The sequence below is a fragment of the Aotus nancymaae genome, unplaced genomic scaffold (genome assembly GCF_030222135.1).
Source record: "Aotus nancymaae isolate 86718 unplaced genomic scaffold, 86718_ANA_hifiasm-v0.15.2.pri h1tg000007l, whole genome shotgun sequence".
Lineage (NCBI taxonomy): Eukaryota > Metazoa > Chordata > Mammalia > Primates > Aotidae > Aotus > Aotus nancymaae.
Genome location: NW_026988418.1, coordinates 17,397,429 through 17,424,013, shown reverse-complemented (window position 1 = coordinate 17,424,013; position 26,585 = coordinate 17,397,429). Strand labels below are relative to the sequence as shown.

At 41.8% G+C, this 26,585-nt stretch overlaps 1 protein-coding gene across 3 annotated transcripts; it reads right to left on the bottom strand.

The window, feature by feature from the left end:
* Window positions 1-4,764: 4,764 nt before the first annotated feature.
* On the bottom strand, window positions 4,765-26,528 carry LRRC42 (leucine rich repeat containing 42). 3 transcript variants are annotated; one of them, XM_012442805.2, is made up of 8 exons: window positions 26,329-26,528; window positions 19,890-20,376; window positions 14,428-14,559; window positions 12,525-12,643; window positions 10,512-10,600; window positions 10,226-10,339; window positions 6,552-6,636; window positions 4,765-5,260 (listed from the first exon to the last, which is right to left on the bottom strand). In XM_012442805.2, the coding sequence occupies exons 2-8, from the start codon at window positions 20,360-20,362 to the stop codon at window positions 4,986-4,988; spliced, it is 1,287 nt and encodes a 428-aa protein (XP_012298228.2). In that variant the 5' UTR covers window positions 20,363-20,376; window positions 26,329-26,528; the 3' UTR covers window positions 4,765-4,985. The 3 variants fall into 3 exon arrangements, with proteins under 3 accessions (XP_012298228.2, XP_012298229.2, XP_012298227.2); XM_012442806.2 differs by lacking the exon at window positions 26,329-26,528 and adding an exon at window positions 25,057-25,601; XM_012442804.2 differs by lacking the exon at window positions 26,329-26,528 and adding an exon at window positions 24,897-25,046.
* Window positions 26,529-26,585: the final 57 nt, after the last annotated feature.

The window sequence follows — 26,585 nt, the reverse complement described above, 5'->3', positions numbered from 1 at the left end:
TTTAACAAATACCACAGAAAACTCTGAGGTGGGGGTTCACAGATCATGTTAATGAGAAACGCTGATTTATTCATTCTTGCAAGCATTATGTAGGTAGGCAGCATAGTTTTAAAGAGGTATGAGGATTTGCAGAATTGAGTCACTCTGCAAAGTTCGTAACAAGTCAGCAAGTGAATTCTTAGAAGGCAGAAACAAATTCTAATTTTAAAAAACAGGCTATCCTCACATGTAAGTTACACAAACACACAAATTACCCTATCTATCATATGCTGGTCATAAATTCTTGGCCTTCATCTCATTCATAAAAACAAAGCCTAAACTTTTATAACTCCATTCAAAAGAATGAATTGCTCAGACCAAAACAAGAAATATTTGTTTAAAGAAACCACCAGCAGAGAAAAATGTGATCCTTGAAATAAAGAATTAAAGAAAATTAAATCTACGCTCTAAAAGTACACTGTGTTGATAAAAGAGAAGTGAGCAGAAGTTGCTCTGAAGGGGTGAGTATGTAAGGAAGATTTTCCTTCCAAAGTGATCAGAATGGGTGGATGTTTGAAGAGTAATTCCAGATGCCACTTGTTGACATGGCATTGCACCACAGACAACAGTGGATTCAGGTGGTGGTAGTGGTGTTGTGTGCATGAGAAGGTGATCAAATTAGACTCTGGTTTGACTAACAATATATGCCAACTTTGACAAGTAAAACCAGCTGTTGATTGATTGGTATTTAGAATTCGGCAAGGAGTGCTACTATCCACTCAAATGATTTTTTGTTTTTTAGATGGAGTCTCACTCTGTCGCCCAGGCTGGGGTGCAGTGGTGCAATCTCAGCTCACTGCAACCTCTGCCTCCTGGGTTCAAGCGATTCTCCTGCCTCAGCCTCCTGAGTAGCTGGGATTACAGGCACATACCACCATGCCTGGCTAATTTTTATATTTCTAGTAGAGACAGGGTTTCACCATGTTAGCCAGGCTGGTCTCAAACTGCTGACCTCAAGTGATTTGCCTGCCTCGGCCTCCCAAAGTGCTGGGATTACAGGCATGAGGCACCATGCTCGGCCTCAAATGATATTTTTAAACTCTGCTTTGTTACAGAGAAAACCAATCTGTGCTGTATTTGCCTTTTCATTTTATAAATTTCAGAAATCAGAGCTTTGGATACAATCCTGGGTAGCAGCCCACCTTTACAGAGACAGTACTTGCCTAGCTCAGAGTAGCAAGTAAACACATATTATATTGAAGATCCACCTTTATTTAAAATCCTGGTTAAACAGAAAACCAAATACTGCATGTTCTCAGTTATTTTTATTTTTTTGAGATGAAGTTTCACTCTTGTTACCCAGGCTGGAATGCAATGGCACCATCTCAGCTCACCGCAACCTCCACCTCCCGGGTTCAAGCAGTTATCCTGCCTCAACCTCCTGAATAGTTGGGATTACAGGCATGTACCACCACGCCCGGATAATTTTGTATTTTTGGTAGAGACGAAGTTTCTCCTTGTTGGTCAGGCTGGTCTCAAACTCCTGGCCTCAGGTGATCCGCCCACTTCAGCCTCCCAAAGTGCTGGGATTACAGGCATGAGCCACTGCGCCTCACCTGGCCACATTCTCACTTACAAGTGGGAGCTAAACACTGAGTACACGTGGATACGAAGAAGGGAATGACAGATACTGGGGCCTATTGAGGGTGGAGGGAGAGGATTGAAAAAATACCTATTGGGTACTATACTTATTACCTGGGTGACAAAATAATCTGTACACCAATGCCCATGACATGCAAGTTACTATGACAAATCTGCACAAGTACCCTTGAACCTAAAAGTTAAAAAACTTTTAATAAAAATAATAAATAATAAATAAATAAAATCCAGGTTAAACTCCAGAGCACTTACAAATGTCAAACTTATGTTGTCAATTTCTTGAGGTATTTTCTCTCTTCCTTTTACTTACTGGTAACTCTTGCTTTTAGCTCAGCTTTTAAAGATGAATATGGACTAGAGCAGTGCTGTCCAGTAAAAATACAATGCAACCACAAATGTGAGCCATGAATGTGACTTTAAACTTTCCAGTAGCCACGTCAGAAAAATAAAAGCAGGTGAAATTCTTTTAAATTACCATTTTAACATATAATCAGTATTTCAAAATGGAGACACTCGTCATTGAAACTTTTGGATACTTAAGTCTTTGATATCTGACAACCAGTGTGTATTTTATAGCACATTTCAATTTGGACTAGCCACATTTTGAGTGTTCAATAGCTACATGTAGCTAGGAGCTACCATATTGGACAGTAAAGGTCTAGAGCTTTGCTACTCAATGTCTAGTCCACAAATTTGAGGCACTTAGAAAATATTACTGCTCATAGACAATGTACCTGATCACCTAAAAACTTGTAAGATGAATGTTGTTTTCATGCCTGCTAACACAACACCTATTCTGCAGCATATGGATCAAGGAGTAATTTCAACTTTCAGATCTTATTATTAAAGAAATACATTTCATAAAGCAATAGCTGCCATAGTGACTCCTTTGGTGGATCTGGACAAAGTATATTGAAAACCTCTTGCAGGCCAGGTACAGTGGCTCATGCCTATAATCCTAGCATTTTGGGAGGCTGAGGTGGGCAGATCTCTTGACCACAGACCAGCCCGGGCAACACAGTGAGACCTCATCTCTACAAAACAATACAAAAATCAGCCAGGTATGGCGGTGGGTGCCTGTAGTCTCAGCTACTCAAGAGGCTGAGGTGGGAGGACCACCTGAGCCTGGGAGGTTGAGGCTATAGTGAGCTGTGATCACGCCACTGCACTCCAGCCTGGGTGACAGAGCAAGACCCTGTCTCAAAAGACAAAACTAAACTAAACTTTCCCTCCTGGAAAAGACTCACCATTGTAGATGCCATTAAGAACATTTGTGATTCATAGGAAGAGGTCAAAAAATCAACATTAGGCCAGGTGCAGTGGCTCACTCCTATAATCCTAGCACTTTGGGAGGCTGAGGCGGGTGGATCACTTGAGGTCAGGAGTTCAAGATCGGCCTGGCCAATATGGCGAAACCCCATCTCTACTAAAAATATAAAAATTAGCCAGGCGTGGTGGTGTAATATTGGGGTTCAGGGTGCCCTCAGCTCCTGAGAGGACGTTTCTCCAGGTTTTTGGTCTCTTGCCCTCTCAAGAATGAGAGAGGGGACCACGGTGCAGTGTGCAGTAAATGCCGGACTCAAAAGTGTTTGTAGAAAGTGATTTAGAGAGAGAGAGAGAAACCAGAGGAGAGATAAAGAAACAGCTAACTCTCACACTGCGTGAGAGAATCTAGAAAGATGGAATCCAGGAGAGGAAAGCAGCTTCCACACTGAGTGGAAGGGAACAGAGAGAGATGGAGTTTATGAGGGGAAGACAGGCTTCCATGAGAGGGTGTGGAAAGGGACTCCTGAGGGGAAATCCAGGAGAGAGAAAGACGGCTTCCACGAAGGGAGTGTTCATGGAAGGGGACCCAAACATGGAGTCCAAAGGGGTGTGGAAGATGGGGACTTATAACCTGTGAGGAACCCTCACCTTCTCTAAGACCCCGGGCCAATGAAAGGAGTTCATCAGAACTTCCACTGGAGTGATTGACTTTTAGTTTCTTCCTGTGCCTGCGAAATTTAAACATAAAGCGTTAAATCTCCCGGATGGAGAGAGATGGGAGCGGGGCATGGCGCTGGGAAGTTCTTGCCCTTAAAACTGCGCCCCCTTGTGGACCCAGAAAGAGAACACATTCCCTCAGTGGCATGTACCTGTAATCCCAGACTTGGGAGGTTGAGGCAGAGGTTGCTGTGAGCTAAGATCATGCCACTGCACCCAGCCTGGGCCACAAAGTGAGACTGTCGCAAAAACAAAAAACAAAAAACATTAACAAGGGTTTGGAAGAAGTTGAATCTAACCCTCATGGATGACTTTGAGGGGTTCAAAACTTCAGTGGAGGAATAAACTGCAGATGTGGTAGAAATAAGAGAGCTAGAAGTGGAGGCTGAAGATGTGATGAACTGCTGCACTCCCATGAGAAAACTGGAAAAGATGAGGACTTACTTTTTATGGCTGAGCAAAGAAAGTGGTTTCTTGAAATAGAATCTACTCCGGGGAAAGATGCTGTGACCCTTGAAGTGACAACATAAGACTGAAAATATTACATAGACTTAGTTGATAAATCAGCAGCAAGGTTTGAGGGGACTGACTCCAATTTTGAAAGAAGTTCCATTGCAGGTAAAATGCTATCAAACAGCATCGTGTGCTATAGAAAACTCTTTTATGAAAAGAAGAGTCAACGCAGCAAACTTCATTGTCTTATTTTAAGAAATTTCCAGTCACTCCAACCTTCAGTAACCACCACCCTGATCAGTCAGCATCCATCCACCAACAAAGGCAAGATACCCTGCCAATAAAACGACTGGGACTTGCTGACAGCGCAAATAACTGTTAGCATTTTTTTTTTTGGCAATAAAGTATTTTAAAATTAGGGTATGTACATTTTTTTTTTTGGAGATAATGCTATTGCACATCTAATAGACTGATACATAGTGTAAACATAACTTTTATATGCACTAGGAAATGAAAAAGTCTGCGTGACTCACTTTATTGCAGTGTTTGCTTTACTGTGGTGGTCTGGAACCAAATCTGCAGTATCTCTGAGGTATGCTGGGCTGCCTTGTTAGTTCACCTGGCCTTCCATCCCAAACCAACGTGTCATTTCCTGTGGCTCCAGTCTATAATCCACAAGCAGAACTTAAGGACAGCAAAAATGTTTATTTGAAAAAATTACTATGTATTGAAAATATACATTAGAAATTATTACATACTTCCATAGCATTCCCCTCCCCCACCACAAAAGTAGAAATATCTGCTTGCTATGCTAATGCCATAGGTAAATTCAAACAAAAAGTAAATCATCCTTAGTCTCCTTTCTTCAAACGTTAGAGCTGGGGGGAGAAAGGTCAACTTGTACCTACTAATCAATAGGAATTTAACAAGTCCCAGTCTTCCACAGCAAGACATACATATTTCTGCTTTGAAGGTTGTGAAGAGTTACTCTGTTTTGTCTCTGACTCCTCAAAAGGTCTCTTCGTGCTCTTCTTTGATTCCTGGCTTGAGATAGCTTCGTGTTTCAACACTGGCCCATGGCAATCTGGGGCTTTCTCTTTATAGAACTGGAGTTTCTCGGAAGAGTTCATGTGGGTGTCTGCCACAGGACGCTTCAATGGGGCTTCTGCTCGAGACTGCTTCCCATCTGTGACAGAAGGCAAGGGTGATGAGTTCACTCCACTGGCATGCTAATTCCCTCATCAGTCTAGGATAACCCCAGGGAAATGACAAATGCCCAAACAGGGTGATATCTGCATTGACTGCATTTTGCCTTGAGTGAGGTCGCTATGGTGTGCATGCAGGCACAGGTTGAAGGCACAGACTCATACTAAAGTCTGACAGATTTGGATTTAAATCCTAGATCTGCCTCTTCTTAGAAGTGACCGTGGACAAGTGACTTCTCTGAGATTCTGTTTAATCACCTCTATAGGGATACAAAACCTATTTCATAGGGTGATATGAAGATAAATGAACTAATGTACATAAAGTGATTAGCACAATGTTTGACACACAATAAAAGCCCCAAAAATGTTAGCCTTCATTATTAGAAATTTGGATTTGAATCTGTCTTTTAAGAGCCAAATAGCAAATGATACAACCTACTTTACATTTTTTTGGTAAGCCCTGGATTCTTATTTTGCTACCTTTATATTTCCTTCACTTTAATTTCATCATTTAATTCCTTTTCTTTTAAAATCACGGTAAAATACACATAACATAAAATTTACCATTTTAGCCATTTTTAAGTGCACAGTTCAGTAGCATTAAGGACATCCACACTGTCATGCAATCATCATCACCATCCAGCTCCAGAACTCTTTTTATCTTGTACAACTGAAACTCTGTACGTGTTAAACAATAACTCCCCATTCCTTCCTGCGCCACCCCCACCTCCCTAGTCACAATTACCATTCTACTTGCTCTATGAATCTAACTCTTCTAGGTACCTTATATAAGAACAATCATATGATATTTGTCCTTTTGTGACTAGCTTATTTCCCTTAGCATGACATCTTGAAGGCTCATCCATGTTGTGTCAAAGTTTTCTTACTTTTAAAGCCTGAAATATACTGTATGTATATTTCACATTTTGTTTACCCATTTATCTGTTGATAGACATCTGCTGCTTCCACCTTCTGGCTACACATAATTCCTTTTTAATCTTCCATATTCTATCTACTTTTGTACCACCACAGATCTTTTTTGCAACAAGATGGTACATAAGTAAGTAATTTTAAAAAGCTGTCTTCCTGGTGCTGGTTCTCAAAGCTAAGTGTGAACTTACACTGTAAGCTAAGCTAAGAGAATATAAGTCTTGGTGATCATATATAAGCCAATACTATCATTATTAATTTTTCCAAGGAGGAAAAACAGGCTAACTGCTTTAAGGATGCAAATAAAGAGTAAAAATCTTCAAAGGAAAGGGAATTTCTCACAGAAGTGCTGAGCTGCTGTTCTAGGCTTTGAGGTTTCCCGTGGCTTCACAGCTTCCGCAATCACACGCTCCCACTGCAGAACGATCTGAAACATATTTGTAAAGATTTGAATCCAAAAAAAATCTTGAGATTTTAATCTCAAGCCTTTCTTGTTCCCTTTCCATAAACACAAACCCCTCTGGTAAATCTGACTTCAGATGACTGGTGATAAGAATAAGAACCAAGTCAAGTCTGCATTTTCTGTTCTAATGCAGGAGTTGAGTGAGAATTCGAACACGTTGGATATATGTATCTGCATGACTAAGGGAAACCTATAAAGCTGACTCCCTATTTTCATGTTTATTCTGAGCTGGAAATATATTACATATCCTTAAACTAAATACTAAAACTTAAAACTTTAGTCATAACACTTTTCACACATCCCTAGACTTACTCTTGAGCCTTAAAATATGCCAACTATAACTCAAACCCTTGTAGGCAAAATGCCCGTTTCCATATTTTCATAACACTTCATGATCAGTTTTTATTTTTTAAACTGTTACGAATGTATTTTTATTATAAGCTGCTACCAATTCTTTTAGAAATATGGCTGAATATAAGCTATACATAAAGAAAAGCCAATGACTATTTCAATATACCATGAATAACAAGAACTTCAATATTTTTTATTATGGAATGCTGCAATGAAATGACCATAAAAAAGGTTCAGAAAAGCATTTTCAGGACATAGGCAATATGACACAGAGTTTAAGAATACAGTTACAGTCTGGGCGCAGTGGTTCACGCCTATAATCCCAGCACTTTGAAAGGCCAAGGCAGGTGGATTTCAGGAGTTCGAGAACAGCCTGGCCAACATGGTGAAAACTTATTTCTAGTAAAAAATACAAATATTAGCCAGGTGTGGTGGCACATGCCTGTACTCCCAGCTACTCGGGAGGCTGAGACGCAAGAACTGCTTGAACCTGGGAGGCAGAGGTTGCAGTAAGCCAAGATCACACTACTGCACTCCAGCATGGGTGACAGAGTGAGACTCTGTCTCAAAAAAAAAAAATACAGTTCCAGGCCAGGCACAATGGCTCACACCTGTAATCTTTGCACTTTGGGAGGCTGAGGTGGTAGGATCCCTTGAGCCCAGGAGTTTGAGACCAGCCTAGGCAACATGGTGAAACGCCGTCTCTATTTAAAAACAAACAAAAAACCAGTTCCAGAGTTGGCTCCACCACTTACTTGCCAGGGGATCCATGGCAAGTGATTTAATTTCTTAGTCTCAATTTCTTCATCTGTAAGGATCAATGATAGTACATACTCCACAGAGCTGTTTTAAGGATTAAATGAGATAATACACATAAAGAGTTTAGCACAGTGTCTGGCATACAAAAAGCATTTACTAAATATTAGTTGCCATCTCTTCTATAATTTCCTGGTTATAAAAATGGGGACAGATTTCAGAGAAGACCAGGATGGATTAATTGAATGTGTTGACTCAGTGGGCAACAGGGAAAATGGTGCTTCCTTCCGTGAAACAGAAATAAGGATGTCAGTAAGAGCGGTGGGGGATAGGGAAGAAAATGAGTTTGGTTTGGGACAAGCTGAATTTGAGGTGCCAGGTGGAGATTTACAGAGGATACTTGGGAATGGGTCTACTAGTGTCTAAGAATGCAGAGTCATCCTCGCAAGGACAGCTGGAGCTCTGAGAACAGTCAAAGAGCACCTAGAGAGTGTGTGGAGGTGTAGGAGAAGAGGAGAGGAACAAAGAGGAATCAGCTATAGCTGGAGAAGTGAGAAAGTTGGGGGAAAGCCAGGAGAGAGGCCCAGAGGAAACTCATAAGGGATGCATGTTTCTATCGAATGCTGCAGGAAAGCCAAGGAGGGGGAAGAATATCACCTCTCGCCTTCAAGAGGACTATCAGTAGAGCAGTGGAGGCCAGAACTAAATCGCAAGGGAGTAAGAACTGAGGAGTCACCGAGGGGGTGGGACAGACAGGACAGGAAACAATGCACAGCTGCAATGGGGAGTGAGGACCATGCTAGAATAAGGACACCCTATGTTTAGCCAGAGAAAGCAGATAGCCAACAGAGGGGGACGCTGAAGATGTGGTTGGGGGGGGACAGTAGGGGAAAATAATTATTAGTAAATATCACAAGGGAAGTTGGAGATCTTAGGGAATATAATTTTTTAAAAAAGAAAAAATAAATAAAGAGCTTGTGACTGGAATAAAGAAGCACAATTGTTCCCTTGGATAGGAGGGAAGTGGAATACGGTTGAAGAAATGGAGAAATTCTGAGACAGAAATAGGGAAGTAAGTGGACCATATTGTGAGATGGCTTCATTGTTCTTTGTCACCTAATAAGAATGAGCATAGGTGAGTGAGGTCAGCCTGAAACAGTTTTAATAACAAATCCACAAGACATAGGTAAAGCCCTGCTGCCAAGCCCTAGGGGCCCAGCTGAGAGTGGATGACAGGAAGCTGCACTGGTCCAGTCAACTTACTCTCGGGCCAGGCTGCCAGGTGTTTTACTTGATCCTCCCAGAGCCCTGCTCAAGAGAAGGCCTAGTTTCTGCATTTTATGGATGAAGACACAGAGACTCAAAGTTGCCTTAGGTTGTACAGCTATTGGGTTGCTGAGCCAGGATCCCAAGTCCAGGTCTTTCTGACTCCACAGCCTATGCTCTTTTCACCATGTCGCCTGCTACCAAACTGCATCAAGCCTTTGTAAGGCCATCCCACACCTGCCCCAAGTGCATCTAGGATGCATCTAGGTCTCATATAGCACTATAAACTTTGTCTGGCAATGCACCATGGTAATTATTTCATCATGCATGTTCTCAACCAAGCTAAGAATGCTTCTGAAACATGGACTCACCAGTCTCCCTGCTTACCTGTGGAGAGTTGATACTACAGGCAGTTGGTTAGTTCTACCATTGTGCATTATGGCTTGGAGCTAAGAAGGGATCCAGGACAGTTTGGTGGGTCCTCTATGCCTTCACCAAGAAACACCTGTTAAAAGTGTCTAAGGGAGAAAGGCACCAGCCACAGGGAAGGTGGCATCTACTTGTGTTATCCTACTTGGTTACTTTCTCACTTCCAACTTAAGTAAAAGACTCCGAATCCCACTTAAGTCTGTACAAGTAAAGAAAGACCATTAAGACAAAAAGGAGTCAAAGTAAAGTTCTCTCAGTGCTAAGACTCAGTAAGAGAAGGACAAAAAAGTCACCTCCTTACGATGGCTCTCAGAGGTAAGAAACTTTCCCAAAAGAAAAAGAACAGTCATATTTGAATCCTTATTTGCATGACACCAGAGTTTATTCTGTCTCCAGTATATACACACTACTAAGAGAATCTGTCCTTCGGAAGTGGAATCAGACCACTTTTTTGTATAGCAAGCCAGAGTTCACTTATTTTCTGAGTCAACTGTAAGACGGCATTTTCTCCTAAGTCCAGTAAAGAAAGGGCACAATCTAGTGACCAGAGCATGAGATATAAGGTCTGGCACCAATTCTTTAAGTACATGGGCCATTTATAGACCATCAAGGTCTCCAATTTGACATGAAGATGACAATTTAGCCAAGGACTACTACCAAGTGGATTACCATGTATTCAATGTGTTGGATAAGACACCTGGAATTAAAATGAAAAGCTGTATCAACAGCAGGGAAGAAAAATCTGGAGTACCTGGTCAGCCCAGCCTTCTGTCTTGCAGTTACTATGATCAAATTCCTTCAAAGGCACTTTGGAGTGAACAAGGCCTATGTGGGTCTGGAGCTTGTGCTTGATGGTTTTAATGTCCTAGTGAGGCAGAGACAGGTCAGAAATGCAAATACATTTGGTTAATTCTTACTTGGTTTCAGTAGCAAATAAAGACCATCATACATACCAGCCCTTTCTAAATATCAATTAGCACAGGCAAAATATCAAATTGTTGATCTAGAAAAATGAGAGAAGGAACCAAAAGTCTTACCTTGAGCCCTGTACCAGAGATATCTAAGCAGTTAAGTTTCCTAAAAGAAAAGAGGTATCCAATGCCTGCATCTGTGATCTCAGGGTTACCTAGATGTCAAAAACAAGGTAGCATTCTGTTACAATATAAATGTTGTTAAAATGACAACTAAAAATAAGCTCAGAAAAAGTCCAGGCAATGATAAACTATAAAACATTTGAGTTGGCAAACTTTTCAAAGTAAATCAAATACGGAGGTCTGACCTTTACTATTTGGAATATAAAAAAAGCCACTCCCAGTGATCCTTAAAGATGCTTTACACTCCCATGTTCATTTCAGCATTATTCACAATAGCAAAATTATGGAGAAAAAAAAAAAGATGCTTTACAGCTCTTACTTTCTAGGAGTTGGGGGTGAGCAGAAAAATAAATGAATCACGTAGTTATTCCAAAGGGTTTAATTTGGAACCATATGAAAACATATATAAACATGTATTAAAATGGTTCATCGAAGGCCAAGCATAGTGGCTCACGCCTGTAATCCCAGTACTTTGGGAGGCCGAGGCAGGCGGATCACTAGGTCAAGAGATAGAGACCATCCTGTCCAACATGGTGAAACCCCATCTCTACTAAAAATACAAAAATTAGGCTGGGTGTGGTGGCTCATGCCTGTAATTCCAGCACTTCGGAAGGCAGAGGTGGGTGCATCAGCTGACGTTAGGTGTTTGAGACCAGCCTGGCCAACATGGTAAAACCCCGTCTCTACTAAAAATACAAAAATTAACCGGGTATGGTGGGACACGCCTGTAGTCCCAGCTACTTGGTAGGCTGAGGCAGGAGAATCATTTGAACTCAGGAAGTAGAGGTTGCGGTGAGCCGAGATCGCACAACTGCACTCCAGCCTGGGCGACAAGAGCAAAACTCCTTTTTAAAAAAAAAAACAAAAAACCCAAAATTAGCCAAGTGTGGTGACACATGCCTGTAGTCCTAGCTACTCAGGAGGCTGAGGCAGGAGAATTCCTTAAACCTGTGAGGTGGAGGTTGCAGTGAGCAGAGATCGCACCACTGCACTCCAGACTGGTGACAGAGCAAGACTCCATCTCAAAAAAATAAATAAATAAAAAGGTTCATCATACTTTATTCATGGCCATTTCACTTCCAAAGTAAAAACTTTCATTTATTTTAAAAAGATATTCAAGGGAATTTAGACACAGATACTATCACCACTCTTACCAACTTGCATTTTTTTTCAGAATCCTTTCTTCTGTATTACTGTCTCACATCAGAGAGTACTGCACTTAGCCCTGAGTCCTCAAGGCATAAGCACAGTGCCTGGCACACTGTAGATGTTCAAAAAGTATTTGTTGTATGAATACACTTCCCTGGGAGGTAGGCAGGACATGCATTATTATCCTCATTTTTCAAAGGCCAAAATCAATGCTCAAAGTGGTTAAATAACTTGTCTGTTAACTGGCAGTAAAAGTGGCAGAGCAAAAAGGAGCAGAAGAACCCTTGCACCTTCTATTCTTTTGGCACCATACTGTCCTGCCATAGAGTCAATGGATGCTCAGTTTAATTGTAAATGATCTCTGCCAACAACATCTTACCATTGGAGTCAGTATCTGGTTAATCCGAGTAAGTTATCACAATTTTGGGTTCATCCAGCTTTTCATCATGCAAACATTGATAAAACAGGACCTAGCTGACAGATACCAAGGATCAGAGACTCAAGGAAAATAAAGATGAGTCAAATGTCCTTTAAGTATGCAATGAATATGATGAAAGGTGGATCTGTTTGCACACATCAAGTGGCATGGATCAAGTATAAGGGTTTTTCCCACCCTAAAGAGGTGGTATATGCTGGAAAAGTCATTTGGTCAGGAGTCAAGTCAGTCCTGCTCTGCCACCAAGTTTCTATGGCATGCAGGAAAGGCACCTTTTCTTTCTCACCTCTACAATGAAGGGGAAGAACTAGATGATCTCTAAGGCCATTCTTCCAACATGAAAATAATCTATAATTTTGAAGAAAACTTACATGATAAGTCTAATAATGTTAGATTTTCAAGGCCTCTTTTCATCACTCGAACTGGTGCCGTCATCTTCCGCACTCCAGCATCAGATAAACAATTATCCTTCAGGTGGAGCTGAGTTACACTAGGGAAACAAAGTACATACATAAATTACTTGAAGAGAGTTTGAGACAATCTAGGTATAAAAACATGCTTTGAACATTTTCATTTAAAAATGTAACATATCCTTTACCTCTTGCTAGTTCATACCCAATGCATTTAACAGAGTTAAGCTCTTTTGGGCTGGGCACGGTGGCTCACATCTGTAATGTCAGTACTTTGGAAAACTGAGGCTTGGAGGATCACTTGGACCCAGGAGTTAAGAGACCTCATCCCTCCAAAAATTTTAAAAATTAGTTAGCAAGGTGCTATGTGCCTGTGGTCCTAGCTACTTGGGAGGCTGAGGCAGGAAGATGGCTTCAACTGAAGATTTCAAGGCTGCAGTGAACTATTATTGCACCATTGCACTCCAGCCTAGATGATAGAACATGACCCTGCCTCATAAAAAAAAAAAAAAAAGGTTTTTTGGTGGCACGTTTGTTACCAAGTGAGGGTTAATTTTATGTCATGCAGTACTAATTTCTGATGGCAGAGGGCACTAAAGGTATATTACTGAATGAGGTAAACAGGAACTTCCATTAAGGGTATAAATATACTTTAAGACAAAAGCTGCTTTTCTGACAAATCGTGTGAAAATCAAAAACATTCTAAATGTGTCAGGAAAGTTTGAAAACCCTTTTTGCAAAACAAACAATCCTCTAGTTTTAACCAGCTTTATAAATCTAGATTTTCAGATTGGGTTAATAAGGTATACCCATAACTCAATCCATCTGATGCTAACCTGAAACTGGTATATTAATATGCTCCATTTTCACCTAAGAAATCTGAGCCTTGGTGCTAATGAGCCTCACACAACAGCTGTATCTTTGTGTGGGGCAGTAGGTAGTTGTCATTGTCAGAAGCAGGCCTCAGGTAGCAGGTTAGACCTAGGTTTGAAATGCTGTTGATCTTCTGGGTATTTATAAAACCACAGAGGAATCCTTCTGTCCTCCTCTTTGCTGGCCAGACTGAATAACCTGAGATCAGTCACACTATTTGTGAATGGTATGAACTGGGCCATTTCTTTAAATCATGGTTCCTAAAAAGAATTTCTTTGGCTGTCTTTAATAGTTCACTTTCTTTATAATTATAGCCTCATTGATAGTTAAAGTAGCAAACAATATGATTGCTGACTATGGTATAATGTCTCATCCCTTGCTAGAATAAACTAGGACTGGATAAATAAAGGGCAAAACCTGAGGCAGGCAGATCACCTGAGGTCAGGAGTTCGAGACCGGCCTGGCCAACATGGCAAAACCCCATCTCTACTCAAAGTACAAAAATTAGCCAGGTGTGGTGGTGGGCGCCTGTAATCCCAGCTACTCAGGAGGCTGAGGCAGGAGAATAGCCTGAACCCGGGAGGCAGAGGTTGCAGCAAGCTGAGATCATGCCACTGTACTCTAGCCTGGGTGACAACAGAGAGACTCCGTTTAAAAATAAATGAAAAATGAAGATTAAAAAAATTAAAATAAAGGACAAAACCATTTTCAACCCAGGTAGCTTCAAGTATCACATGTTAAAATAAAAGTTACTTAGAAAAAAAGCATCAACTGACTTGAGTCAACTGACTGACTTCCTAAGAGTTGTCTAATCTATACTGCTTATACCAAGTAAATGGAGACTGAAAATATTTTAGAAAAAAAAAAAAAAAGGAAATAAACACATAAACACAAGACTGGGAAGTAATCAGCACTCCTGAAGATAATCCTGTTGGAACAGTCTTTAAAAAAATACTGAAACAATTCATCTGAAGTGGTGACAGGTCAGTACCTAGACAGGGCTTCATTGGTGAGATGTTCTAGAAGTTCATGCTCATCTCCAAGCTTGCAACATGAAAGATCCAGGCAGGTCAGCTCCCGGAAAGACTTAATCTCCTCAAGTTTTTCTGAAATCACCAGATACCTATGGAGCATGGAGAGCAATCAATAGCTTCCCCCCACTCCTTTTAAAGCATTACCATTTGTGGATTTGTATCACAGTCAATATCCCACCATCCCATCAGGACACAGTACTGTGGAATAAGCAGACTTCACTAATTACTACCAAGGCAAAGGCTGGATTTTTTAATTAGTAAATGCCTTGAACATCTTTTTATGTGATGGTGGAATAAAAATTTTGAATAAATAAATGTATATTAACAAAAGCAAGTCACAAGAGAAGACATCTACTTTGCTATGAAACAGACCTTGGCATTGGTGTTGGGACCTTACCTGAGAATTTCCAAAGTTTAAGATACTCAAATTTTTATTACTAATCTTTTAAAGTGGCTTTTAATCTAATGCTCAACATCTAGTGATTTGAAAACTGGAGCAAGGTCAAGAACTCTGGACTCCAATCTGCACATCCCCAAGAACATACCCAGAGATATTTGGCACATCACATTTTACCTTTTCTACTCAAACACAAATTTGAGTACCTGTCTACTCCCCTGTGCCTCTGCTACCCTAACTTTACTCCAAATGTACAGCAAGACTGCGACAAGGACTCACTCCAGTCTAGATGGATATTAAGACAAACGCTGAGCACAAGCAACTTAATTACATTGCAGCACCTTGCTGAGTTGTTAGCAGGAAGCATCAGGGAGGCCTTTGGAGAGGGAAAGATCAAAATGGCATTACACAGCCCAGGATGGGGCCTCCTCCCTGCTTTCTAGTGGTTCATCTATCTCAGATGAGGTCAGTGAGAAAAAATAGAAGGGATTAGGTGTGACAGGAAATTGACAGGAGAGGATCCTAAGAGGACAAGGAAACTGACTTGTGGCAAGAGCAGGCCTTTCTCATCCACCTTCCTCTTGGATGTCTAGAAGTTTCCACAGCAAGATGGTGTGTTAGGATTAGTGGGGTTACACCTGAAAGAGTTCACACCTCTCTTCTGTCAGCAAGATCGTTAACTGCCAAAAACAGAATGGAATAATCAGAAGGCAAGAGGGAGGTTAATCTCTTTTCTTCCTGCTTCCAACCAAAAAAAGATGTACTCAAACTAATCACTATCCTGACTCCTAGGTACAGATGGCCTGAGGCACTGATACCCCTTTAAAGGGTGGAACCCAAGCTGCCTGGAGACCGAGCTCAGCTGGGTACACAAAAGAGCCTTATTTACTCAGATGTATTTTAATTGCACTGTAAATAAAGCTGCTGTTTTCCACCTTCCAATCACAGAGTTGAAGTGTGTTAATGGGGATCTAGGGGATTACTGGCAATCAGAGAAAGGAAAATGCACATCCTTTGATCAATTAACCTAAAGATTTTTAGTGATTCTGAAACAAGGGTTTCATGCAAAGGATGTAACACTGTGTAATATGATTAAGAAACATTACAAAACTCAAGGTTGAGGAACAAACATATTAGGTCACAGACATTACTAGATGCTAATCTAGGACATAATCAAAGCTCTAGGTTCTTGCTTGCAACCAGTCTTCTAATTTTCCCTTAAAGGGTTCAGAACAGTACAGTGGAAAAGCAATAGAAAGAGCACAGACCAGATCTGAGTTTGGATTCTAACAGCCCTAACTACTTGCGTGATTGTGAGATAGTTACTTAACCTTTCTGAGCCTCAATTTCTCCAGCTACAAAATGGGGCAAATGATTACTTCTTTTCAGGATTATCAAGAAAAAGAGAAATAATATTTTAAAATTCCATGGCATCTTGCAGACCCTCATGAAATAGTAGCTATTACTACTATGTCAATAGCAAAGGGTGATATTTTAAGGAAAACATACTTGCCTCCCCATGACCACCAGTGGGATTAAAAATCACTGGGGTTTCAACAAAAGAGAGAAGAGAGTTTTCATAAGGTTGGAATTCAGTTGCAAAGACACTTGCTTCTGGCAGGTAGCTTTGTGACTTAACCCCAAGATAGCAAGTGCTTGCTATCTATTTTATTTTAATTTATTTTTTCAAGCTCATTACTTTTGATCTGAACCCTTTTGTGTTGACACAACCTCTTGGACTGCAGCTGCAGCCTGGGATTGCAAATGCAACCTCAAATTTCCTGCCCTCTATTTTCCTGTAAGGATGTAAAAGGAGAAGAGAGGTTTTCGATCACAACTGAAAAATCTTACATTTGAATGAGACAGTAAAGTCTGGAATTGCAGCAAGAAAATATGTGCTAAAAGATTATGCTAAAAATGTTTCCTATATTTTCTGGCCAGGTATGGTGGCTCACACTTGTAATCCCAGAACTTTGGGAGGCTGAGGTGGGTAGATCACTTGAGGTCAGGAGTTCAAGACCAGCCTGGTCAACATGGTAAAACCCCATCTCTACCAAAAAATACAAAAATCAGCTGGGCATGGTGGCAGGCGCCTGTAGTCTCAGCTATCCAGGAGGCTGAAGTGTGAGAATCCCTTGAACCTGGGAGGCAGAAGCTGTAGTGAGCCAAGATCATATCACTGCAACTCCAGCCTGAGCAACAGAGTGAAATCCTGTCTCCAAAAAATAAAAAAGTTTTCTATATTTTCTGATTATTATATAAATGTAAATGTTTCTTACATTTTCTGATAATGTATCATTTTCATTGGAGAAAAATTAAGAAAATATAGAAAAGTATAAAGAATATAAAATCATTTCCAATCCCACCTAGACTACTTTTTGGTAGGGTTCCTTTTTCTATCTATGCAATACATACATTTAAAAATCTATTTCTTAAGAATGTTATCTTAATAGACAAATAATATTTCATCATATAAATGTACTATAATTTGCTTAACCAATTCCCTACTGTTGAACATTTAGTTTTTAGATTTTTTAGATGAAGTCCTCAGCCGCCCAGGCTGGAGTGGAATGGCACATTCTTGGCTCACTGCAACCTCCACCTCTCAGGTTCAAGAGATTCTACAGCCTCAGCCTCCTGAGTAGCTGGGACTACAGGTGTGCACCACCATGTCCGGCTGATTTTTTTGTATTTTTACTAGAGACAGGGTTTAACCATGTTGGCCAGGCTGGTCTCAAACTCCTGACCTCAGGTGATCTGCCCACCTCGGCCTCCCAAAGTGCTGGGATTGCAGGAGTGAGCCACAACGCCTGGCCAGTTTTTAGATTTTCACTTGTACAAACAGTACTACAATGAACACTCTTATATAAAAATATCTGTTCCCATCTTTATTATATTAGAGATCAGAATAGATTCTTAATAAGTAGAATGGGTCAAACAAATAGTATAGATGTTTTCAAGCTTCTTGATACATATACACTAATTCATGTGCTCATCAAATGTGAATAAAAAGTGCTATTCTCATCACAATCAGACCAATCTGCCACTGCAACAGTATGCAGACATCGCAAATGGATAAACAGCATTTTCAATAGCATGGGAAATGTTAAGCTATAAGGGCAGGTGGGGGAAAAAAACAGAATACAAGTTGTACAAAGTATAAATTCTCAAATGTATAAAAATACATATTTGAAAATGATCACCATGATGGGATTATGAATTTTTTAATACAATTTTATGTTTTTCCCAAATAGTATGTATTGCTTTCATAAAATAATTTTAAAACAAGGTATACATCATAATTCTATTTTGCCACTGTTTCAACTTTTCTACAATGAACATGAGTAACTTGGAAGAAAAAATGAAGCGTAAAATGTATTTTAAATGCATGAGCTACAATGAAATATTGCTTGACTTTTTCATTTAGGCAAGGTAATTTTTTTCCTTTCCACTGGCAGCAGTCCCAAGCCCAGCCATGACTGAGACCACAGCCCAGAGACAGAGCTTTCAAGGTGCCTGCTCAGTTTATGAGCCAAGTTTCTGTTCTTTTCCGCATGTGTTTATGTCTTTTCTTTTTAAAATACAGTATTTGGCCTGTGGTGAAACCATTAATTCTATGAGCTCATTATTAAATAAAGATCATTTCTCCTTTATTGAGCAGATGAGCTTAGCTTCTGTTTGCTGGTATGGCTTTCTCTTATATATATTTTTTGGTTTAGCCTTGTTATAATGCTCATATGGATTGTGCATCTTAATAGTAAGCTGTGAGTGGGCACAGTGGCTTATGTCTATAATCCCAGCACTTGGGAGGCTGAGGCAGGTGGATCACCTGAGGTCAGAAGTTCCGGACCAGCCTGGCCAATGTGGTGAAACCGCGTCTCTACTAAAAATACAAAAAATTAGCCAGTGGTGGTGGTGGGCACCTGTAATCCCAGCTAATTAGAAGGCTGAGGCAAAAGAACTACTTACACCCAGGAGGCGAAGGCTGCAATGAGCTGAGATAGTACCACTGCACTCCAGCCTGGGAAACAAGAGTGAAACTCCGTCTCAAAAAAAAAAAAATAGTAAGCTGCCTTTCAGGTTTCTAATCACAAAATAGTTCATACAGTGGTATACAATAAAGTTATTTAAAAACCTACAAGTATTGATAAATGATTTTTAAATTATGTGAAGAAAGCAAGGTCCATAACAGTGTATGCAGCAAGCTGCCATTTATATAACAAAAGAGGGAACCACATAAGGATGTATGTGTATAGAGTATCTCTGGAAGGATATTTTAAAAACTGGGAATAATGTTTGGTCTCTGGGAAGAGGAAACTGGAGATGAATAGGAAGAGGCTTAAGTTTCATTTTACGCCCCTTTGTGTCTGTGTTTAAATTGTTTGCCATGTATATTTTTATTGCTTTTTTTTGTACGTTTTTAAAAAATTAGATATTTTGAAAGTGTTTTTACATGATGGTAGAGCAAAAATTTTAAATAAAGCATTATGACCAAAGGCAAGTCACAAGAGAAAATATCTGCTTTGTTAGACAACAGACCTTAGTGTTGGGACTTCATCGAGAACTGCCAAATTTTAAGGTATTTGAAATTTTAATCACTCAATCTTTTACGGTTACTTTTTATCTAATGGTCAGTGTCTAGTGGTCTGAAAACCAAAAACAGGGCCAAAAACTCTGGGTACTAATCTCCCTATCTGCAGGAGCATATCTAGAGATATGTGGCCAATCACATTTTGTCTTTTCTCTCTTTGAAAGTTGGTAGAATATTTTCTACCTAATGGAGGAGCTGTGACAATCAACCAATCCTTGTAAAATGATTTCAGAATAAAGCTAAGTGTTGTATGAGAGGTGAGGAGGAGGAAGAAAGAGTGATTTTTCTCAAAATGGTCTGTCACTTTGTATTCAGAAATTCTAAACTGAAGTGCTATTTGATGAGGGAAGTCCCTGAGTCCACTAAGCCCCAGAGCTTGACAGAATTAGCACACCCAATAAAATACAGAATAACCTAATCAGAACACCCACCTGTTTCTCAGACACAGGGAGCAAAGCACCAAACTTCCATAGGCCTCAGTGAATTTCTGTAAAGCCCTCAGCCCCGCACCTGGCTCCGTGAATTTCTGTCTGGCTTCAGCAGCAGAGAACAGCTTTTCAGCAATCTGCTCAGGAAAGCCAATAAGGGAATCAATGTGATCCACATTGTCGGAGATGAAACCCAGGACAAGGCTGAAGAGGGATTTGGCGGAGTACCGAAGATTCCCCTCCCGGGTGTATGTGAAGATGAAATGATCAGTTTTCTCTTTCTGTGCAGTGTCGTCTTCCCTGTTCATGCAAAGCTCCACGGAAAAGCCTTTGGGAAACAGTCTGAAAGGCCTTGGCTTCTGCAGGCTACTCCTGACACCATCCAGAGCCAGATTGACCATGTGCAGCTGCCCGTTTTCTCGCACGTAGATGGGCCCCGGGTCCAGGTGGCTTTCTGAGCTGAGGTAGTAAGACATTGCCTTGGTTTCCACTGTAAAAGCAAGGCATACGGAAGCAAACCCAATTAAAATGCCATTTGTAACAAGTAACTTCATCTTGCTGTGCCCAGGGCTTTATGAGCCTACCAGGCAGGCCTGGTGGCTGGTTTAGGAAAAGCAAAACTCACCAGTTGCCTGGGAGCTTTGGCATTCAAGGTTGCCTCTATTGCCTCGACCTGGAATGCCCCTTCCTATTCTCCCCCTTTTCTGGTCTATCTGGCCATCTCCTACTCATCTTTTAAAACCCAGGTCAAGACTGAACACAGTGGCTCATGCCTATAATCTCAGCACTTTGGGAGGCTGAGATGGGCAGATCACCTGAGGTCAGGAGTTTGAGACCAGCCTGGCCAACATGGTGAACTCCGTCTCTACTAAAATGACAAAAATTAGCCAGGTGTGGTGGCATGTGCTTGTAGTTCCAGCTACTGGGGAGGCTGAGGCAAGAGAATCGCTTGAACCCAGAAGGCAGAGGTTGCAGTGAGCCAAGATCACGCCATTGCAAAACCCAGGTCAAAATCTCATCCTTAAAATTCACGCTGAGGAAGTTGTCACGGATGTCAGCAAAGATTCATTTATGCATAAATTCATGGCAGCAAGTTTATATTAGCAAAACAATTGGAAAACAAACTAAATGTCCAACAATTGGGATGTTAATAAATGCGTTATGACTTATACATACCATGGAATGTTATAAAGCCATTAAAATTATAATTTTTTTTTTTTTTTTTTTTTTGAGACGGAGTTTCGCTCTTGTTACCCAGGCTGGAGTGCAATGGCATGATCTCAGCTCACTGCAACCTCCGCCTCCTGGGTTCAAGCAACTCTCCAGCCTCAGCCTCCCGAGTAGCTGGGACTACAGGCGTGCGCCACCATGCCCAGCTAATTTTTGTATTTTTTAGTAGAGAACGGGGTTTCACCTTGTTGACCAGGATGATCTCGATCTCTTGACCTCGTGGTCCACCCGCCTCGGCCTCCCAAAGTGCTGGGATTACAGGCGTAAGCCACCGCACCCAGCAAAATTATAAATTTTTAAAAAACATGTTTACACACAGGAAAAAAAAAGACTAGAAATAAGTAACTCCCTTGCTAGCTTGACACATTTCACACACTTCTTGGCTCACTGTTCTATTTATTTGTTTCTGAGTCTGCTGTCTGCTTCTTTGAGCTGCTTGAGAGGAGGGACCACGTTTAATTCATGCAGACTCTGTAACACAGTGCTCTGGCATCTTACAGTCCCTAAGCAGATACTATGGAACCAAAGTTCACTCGTTTGCTGAACTTTACAAAGACCAAAAGCAACAGGATTTTTTTTTTAATCTACAAATAAACACCTCCATTCCAAAAGCTAAGTAAAAGCTATTCTAGCCTTTGGAAACATCTTATCTATTAAAGTTCTATTAGGGCAGTTTTAAGATAAAAAAGTAAAAAGTTGGTCATTTCTGCAGTCATCTGCGTAACAGCATGTGCCCAAGAACTAACTGGAATAAGTACTTGTTTTCCTGAATAACTGTGCGGTTTCAAAATACATGAGAAATTGCTATGTTAAATAAAATGAAAGTATTTGATGATCATTTTTACAATTTAAAGGGAGAAGAGAGGTAGAATATAACACAAGCCTGATATTATCCCTAAAATAATCTGAGTTTTAGAGTGAACCAACTCAGCTTCTGCATCAATGCAGGGCCACAACGTGGCCCTAAAGCCACTTATAAGTGTCAGCAAACAAGTCAGTGACCAAAAATGCTGAGTCTCTGGAGATGAAACAATGATCCTGTTTGTGGAAATCAGTACTATCCATGTTTCTCTCAAAGATAATTATGTGTCTAAAAATAAATGAGAGAAGAGCACTCTGCCTCGCTCTAGAGCTTCACCCTTTCCTGCTCATCTCCTACATCCCACTCTTTGCTCCTGTCATACTACCCAGGTAAACTGGCCACACTCTTATGTCCCACTGGCCATTGCCCCTTCTGTCCCCTTTGGTTGAAACATCCTTCTTTGCCTCCCTGACCTAGCTAATTCCTACTCATCATTAACATCGTCCCTCTTGTGGGATGATGCACAAGTACATGCCTGTCTGGTTTTCCCAGAGCACCCAGTGTCTCCTACATAGCACTTAGGACCATGTACTATGTTCACTTGTTAATGTACCCAGAGTGTTGAGCTTTTTGAAGGCAAGGCACTTATTTGGTTCATCTATCTTTCCCAGGCCTGACATAGTGCCTAGTACTATGTAAGCCCTCAAAAGATACTTGATGAACTGTATGAGAGGAAGGGTAAGACCTCAAAGGACAAACTTAGTGCTCTAAGTTGCAGGGCCTGCTGATACTGTTGCTAGGAGCCAGCTCCTTTTCCAGGCAACAGCTGCAGGCTCCTCCCCCACTCGCCAGACCCTTCTGCAGGTGGCAGAGGCAAAGCAGACGATGGTAGTATATTGCTACTGGTACTATAAGGGGTGGGAGACAACTAAACTAAAAAACAGGGGGAAAAAAAATCCTGTCACAGTGCCAGCTCTTATAACCCATACTTTTCTCTTGCCAGCATTTACAGTGCCTGCTGCTAAGGAGATGCCTCATTTATTCTGAGCTCTTCTTCCAGTAGTGGTGAGCATCTGGACCCTCCAACCTTGCAGACCTTAATTTTGATTGAGGAAGTAAAGCAGATGTCCTTTGGTCTTTATCCCTGCCATTTAACATTCAGAGCTCTACTCTACCTGTAGATTAGAAAGCAGACACTAGGGATGTCCCTAAAAAGGACTGACGTGATTTTTTTTTTTTTTTTTTTTGAGACGGAGTTTCGCTCTTGTTACCCAGGCTGGAGTGCAATGGCGTGATCTCAGTTCACCGCAACCTCTGCCTTCTGGGTTCAGGCAATTCTCCTGCCTCAGCCTCCTGAATGGCTGGGATTACAGGCACGTGCCACCATGCCCAGCTAATTTTTTGTATTTTTAGTAGAGACGGAGTTTCACCATGTTGACCAGGATGGTCTCAATCTCTCGACCTCGTGATCCACCCGCTTCGGTCTCCCAAAGTGTTGGGATTACAGGCGTGAGCCACCGCACCCGGCCCTCTGGACTGACGTGATTTTAACAACAGAAAGACAAATTCTATGGAAGATACCCTATTATAGTGGATCAATACACTGTGAACTCCCTGAACAATGAAACAGGGTCTGCCCATCTGTATTGCCCCAACCCTCACCCCTAATAGTGCCTTCCACAAACTCTGCAGTAAAGTGAACAAATGGATGGATGAATGGATGGGTGGGTGACCACTTCAGATGAAAATTAGAAGTCTGATTCCATCCAACGTAGGGCACAAGCAGCTTTGGGCCAGATTAAGGACCCAAACCCAGGCTCCTCAAAATCCTGGCAGCTTTGGCTTCCAGAGATCATTTATTTAAAAAAGGCACAGTACTGGCTGCTTTTTAAAATTTTCTTTAGATTACCTATCAAATGCCATTTCTCTTTCTAAAGGAGGAAAAAATAAATATAATTATTTCCTGGAGAGCAAACCCACATCATCTATCCAGAAGCCACTGGAGAAACTGACTTTGGTTCAGGGAATCCTGGTGGCCTTTAATTTCTACTACTAAATCAGCACATCCTGCATTCTCCCAAAAAGGAGCTTCTCGAGAATCTGTGAGGTACTGTAACATGATCTAAGCATTAAATTAATATTTGAACCCTTTAAGGCTAAGGATCAAAAAGGCAAGAGAATTCTACACAAAACTTCAGTACTTGGATTCATTTGCCCCTCGCTATAGTACAGGGTGGTGTATTACAAATGGACAGGGTCTGTTCTAAATTGTGGTAGAAACCTCATCCAAATAGAAAAACTAAAATACTTAGTCACTGCAGCAACAACAATGTCAATCGCAGTAGCTGTATTATATGTTGGATCAAGAGTAACACCGACATTCTGATAGTCTCCCAGCCTGCTACAGAGAGGCAGCTTTGTAACCCAAACGACAGCATAGAAAAATATTACAATCATGCATGTTCTAGCATTTGTTCACAAATGAGCCAAAGTTACCATGAAGTGTACCATTTCATCAAATGAATGAAACATAGCTGTATTACATTAAAAACTCAGTTCTACACAGCTTCCTTGAAAGAGGCCAGATAAAATTGATACTACACATGACAGTTTTTTAGACCTTGAATCCAGTTTCCCAAGCAAAAAGCATGACTATCCCAGTCAGGTGGACTGGGGTTGTTGGGGAGCCCACAGGGTAAAATTGTGAGCTGAATCTATGGCTAATTTGAGGAGAAAAAGAAGAAAATACCTAACTTCAGTAGGTAAAGTAAGATAAAAATCCCCTAAGAATAGTAAGTTATAGTAATGACTCTGATGTTTAATGGTAGTAGGTGATGGCTACCATTTATTAAGCACCCACCAGTTGCCAAGCACTGTGTTAGGTACTATATAAAGTGATCTCATGTAATCTTTAATGATCCTATGAGGTCAGTATTGCCTTTTAATAGACAGAGACCCATGGAAATAAAATAACTTACTCTAGAACAGAGCTAATAAGTGGCAGAGCCAGAATTCAATCTCAGGGCCGCATTACTCCAAAGCTCAAGCTCTTTCCTTGGCATGATGCTGTTTCTCAAGAATAAAAATATGACATCAGCCTTAAGGATAAAAAAAACGTTAAAAATTAATCTCACCCACCTGTTTGATCCCTCTAGTATTCACTGATTGAAGCCTGGGAGAAGGGGGAAGGGGGCAGGGATAAGATTTAAAAAAAAAACAACAGTGCACATCTGAGGAAAGAGCTGGTGGGAACAGAGCCAGGACAGCAACGAGGCCTCCCTTCTTCCCTCTGCCAGGCTCGAAATGAGCTACATCCATATACCAGGAAAACATCTGCCAACCCATGGCCTTCATCCCAAGGCTACAGACACTTTTGGTTTATCTGAAAATGCAGTATTCTTGAGAAAATTTCTAACATCAAAACCTAAGCAGAAACTAAACTATGGGTAGTTCTAAACTACCAATAACCAACAATCCACCTTCATCGTTCCGTGTGTCCCCTTTCTTCAATTTTCAACTTCCCTCACTACTTTTTTCCTATAATATGCACTTCTCTACCTGCCTTCTCACCCAATCCCTTTCCTCTCTCAGGCTCTCTACTCCCCACCAAGAACATGCCAATCTCTCCCACATCGTGACACTCTTAGCAACTAGCGCCTATCACACCAAAAATCCTAACCCTACTCCCTTCCCCCACCCCAGCTCCCCCACCCTCCTCAACCCTCAGACCATTCCAGCCCTTCCTGCTCCTGCTGAAAGGTGGCTTGCTGTCCCACAGACCCAACCTTCCAACCTCCAATCTCCCAACCTTCATCTGCCTCCCTTTCCTTCCCCACACTCCTCCACCCCCACTCCTCCTCTCCTTCTACATCTATTCTTCCCTTCTTCCCACTCTACGGGCTTCCCTCTCCTAGGACTCCAAGCTCTCCATCCCTTTCCTTGCCTTCTGTTCTCAATCTTCAAGATCCCCTTCCATCACGCTTAACTATCCCCAGCTTCGCATTCCACACCCCCAACTTTTCTTCCCTGCCCCCAAGGCCCCACCCTCTCCTCTATTCCTATCCTTTCCTCCTTGCACCCCTAAAATCCCATTCCCTTTCCCCCTTCCCCAGGACAGCAATCCTTTGTCCCGCTCTCTCCCACCCATACCTCTCCCAGAGTCCACCCAGGGTAATCCTGCTCCCTGTCCCACCCTGGTCCCGAACTCCAATTCTCATACTGCCCCTGCACCCCTACCCAGCCCTTAAACCCACCGCCCACACCCGTTTATCCTCATTCGCTCCTCAACCCGCCCCCTGCCGTCCCTCCCGGGCTTCCCCTCCCCCACCCCTCCCCTCCCTAACACCCTGCCCCCGCTCCCGCACGCCGCCCCGGGCCCCGCGAGCCATCCGGCCCGCGGCCGCCACCTACCTGTGCCCCTCCCCGGGGCAGCGAGCAGCAGCTCCTCGGTGGCGGCTCCTTCCTCCAGCGGCGCGGCTGACGGGGAAGAGCTCGGCACCCCAGGCACAAAGCTAGGGAGGGTGGGACACGGCGAGGGTGAGAAGAGGGAGGAGGCTGGGGGCAACCAGGCGCCGTGGGACCGCGGGACCGGCGGGGGCGGGGGCAAGGCTGGGACAGGGAGACGCGCGTGCGCGGACCCCGGCATGAAGGCGGGGCCGGGCCTGGAG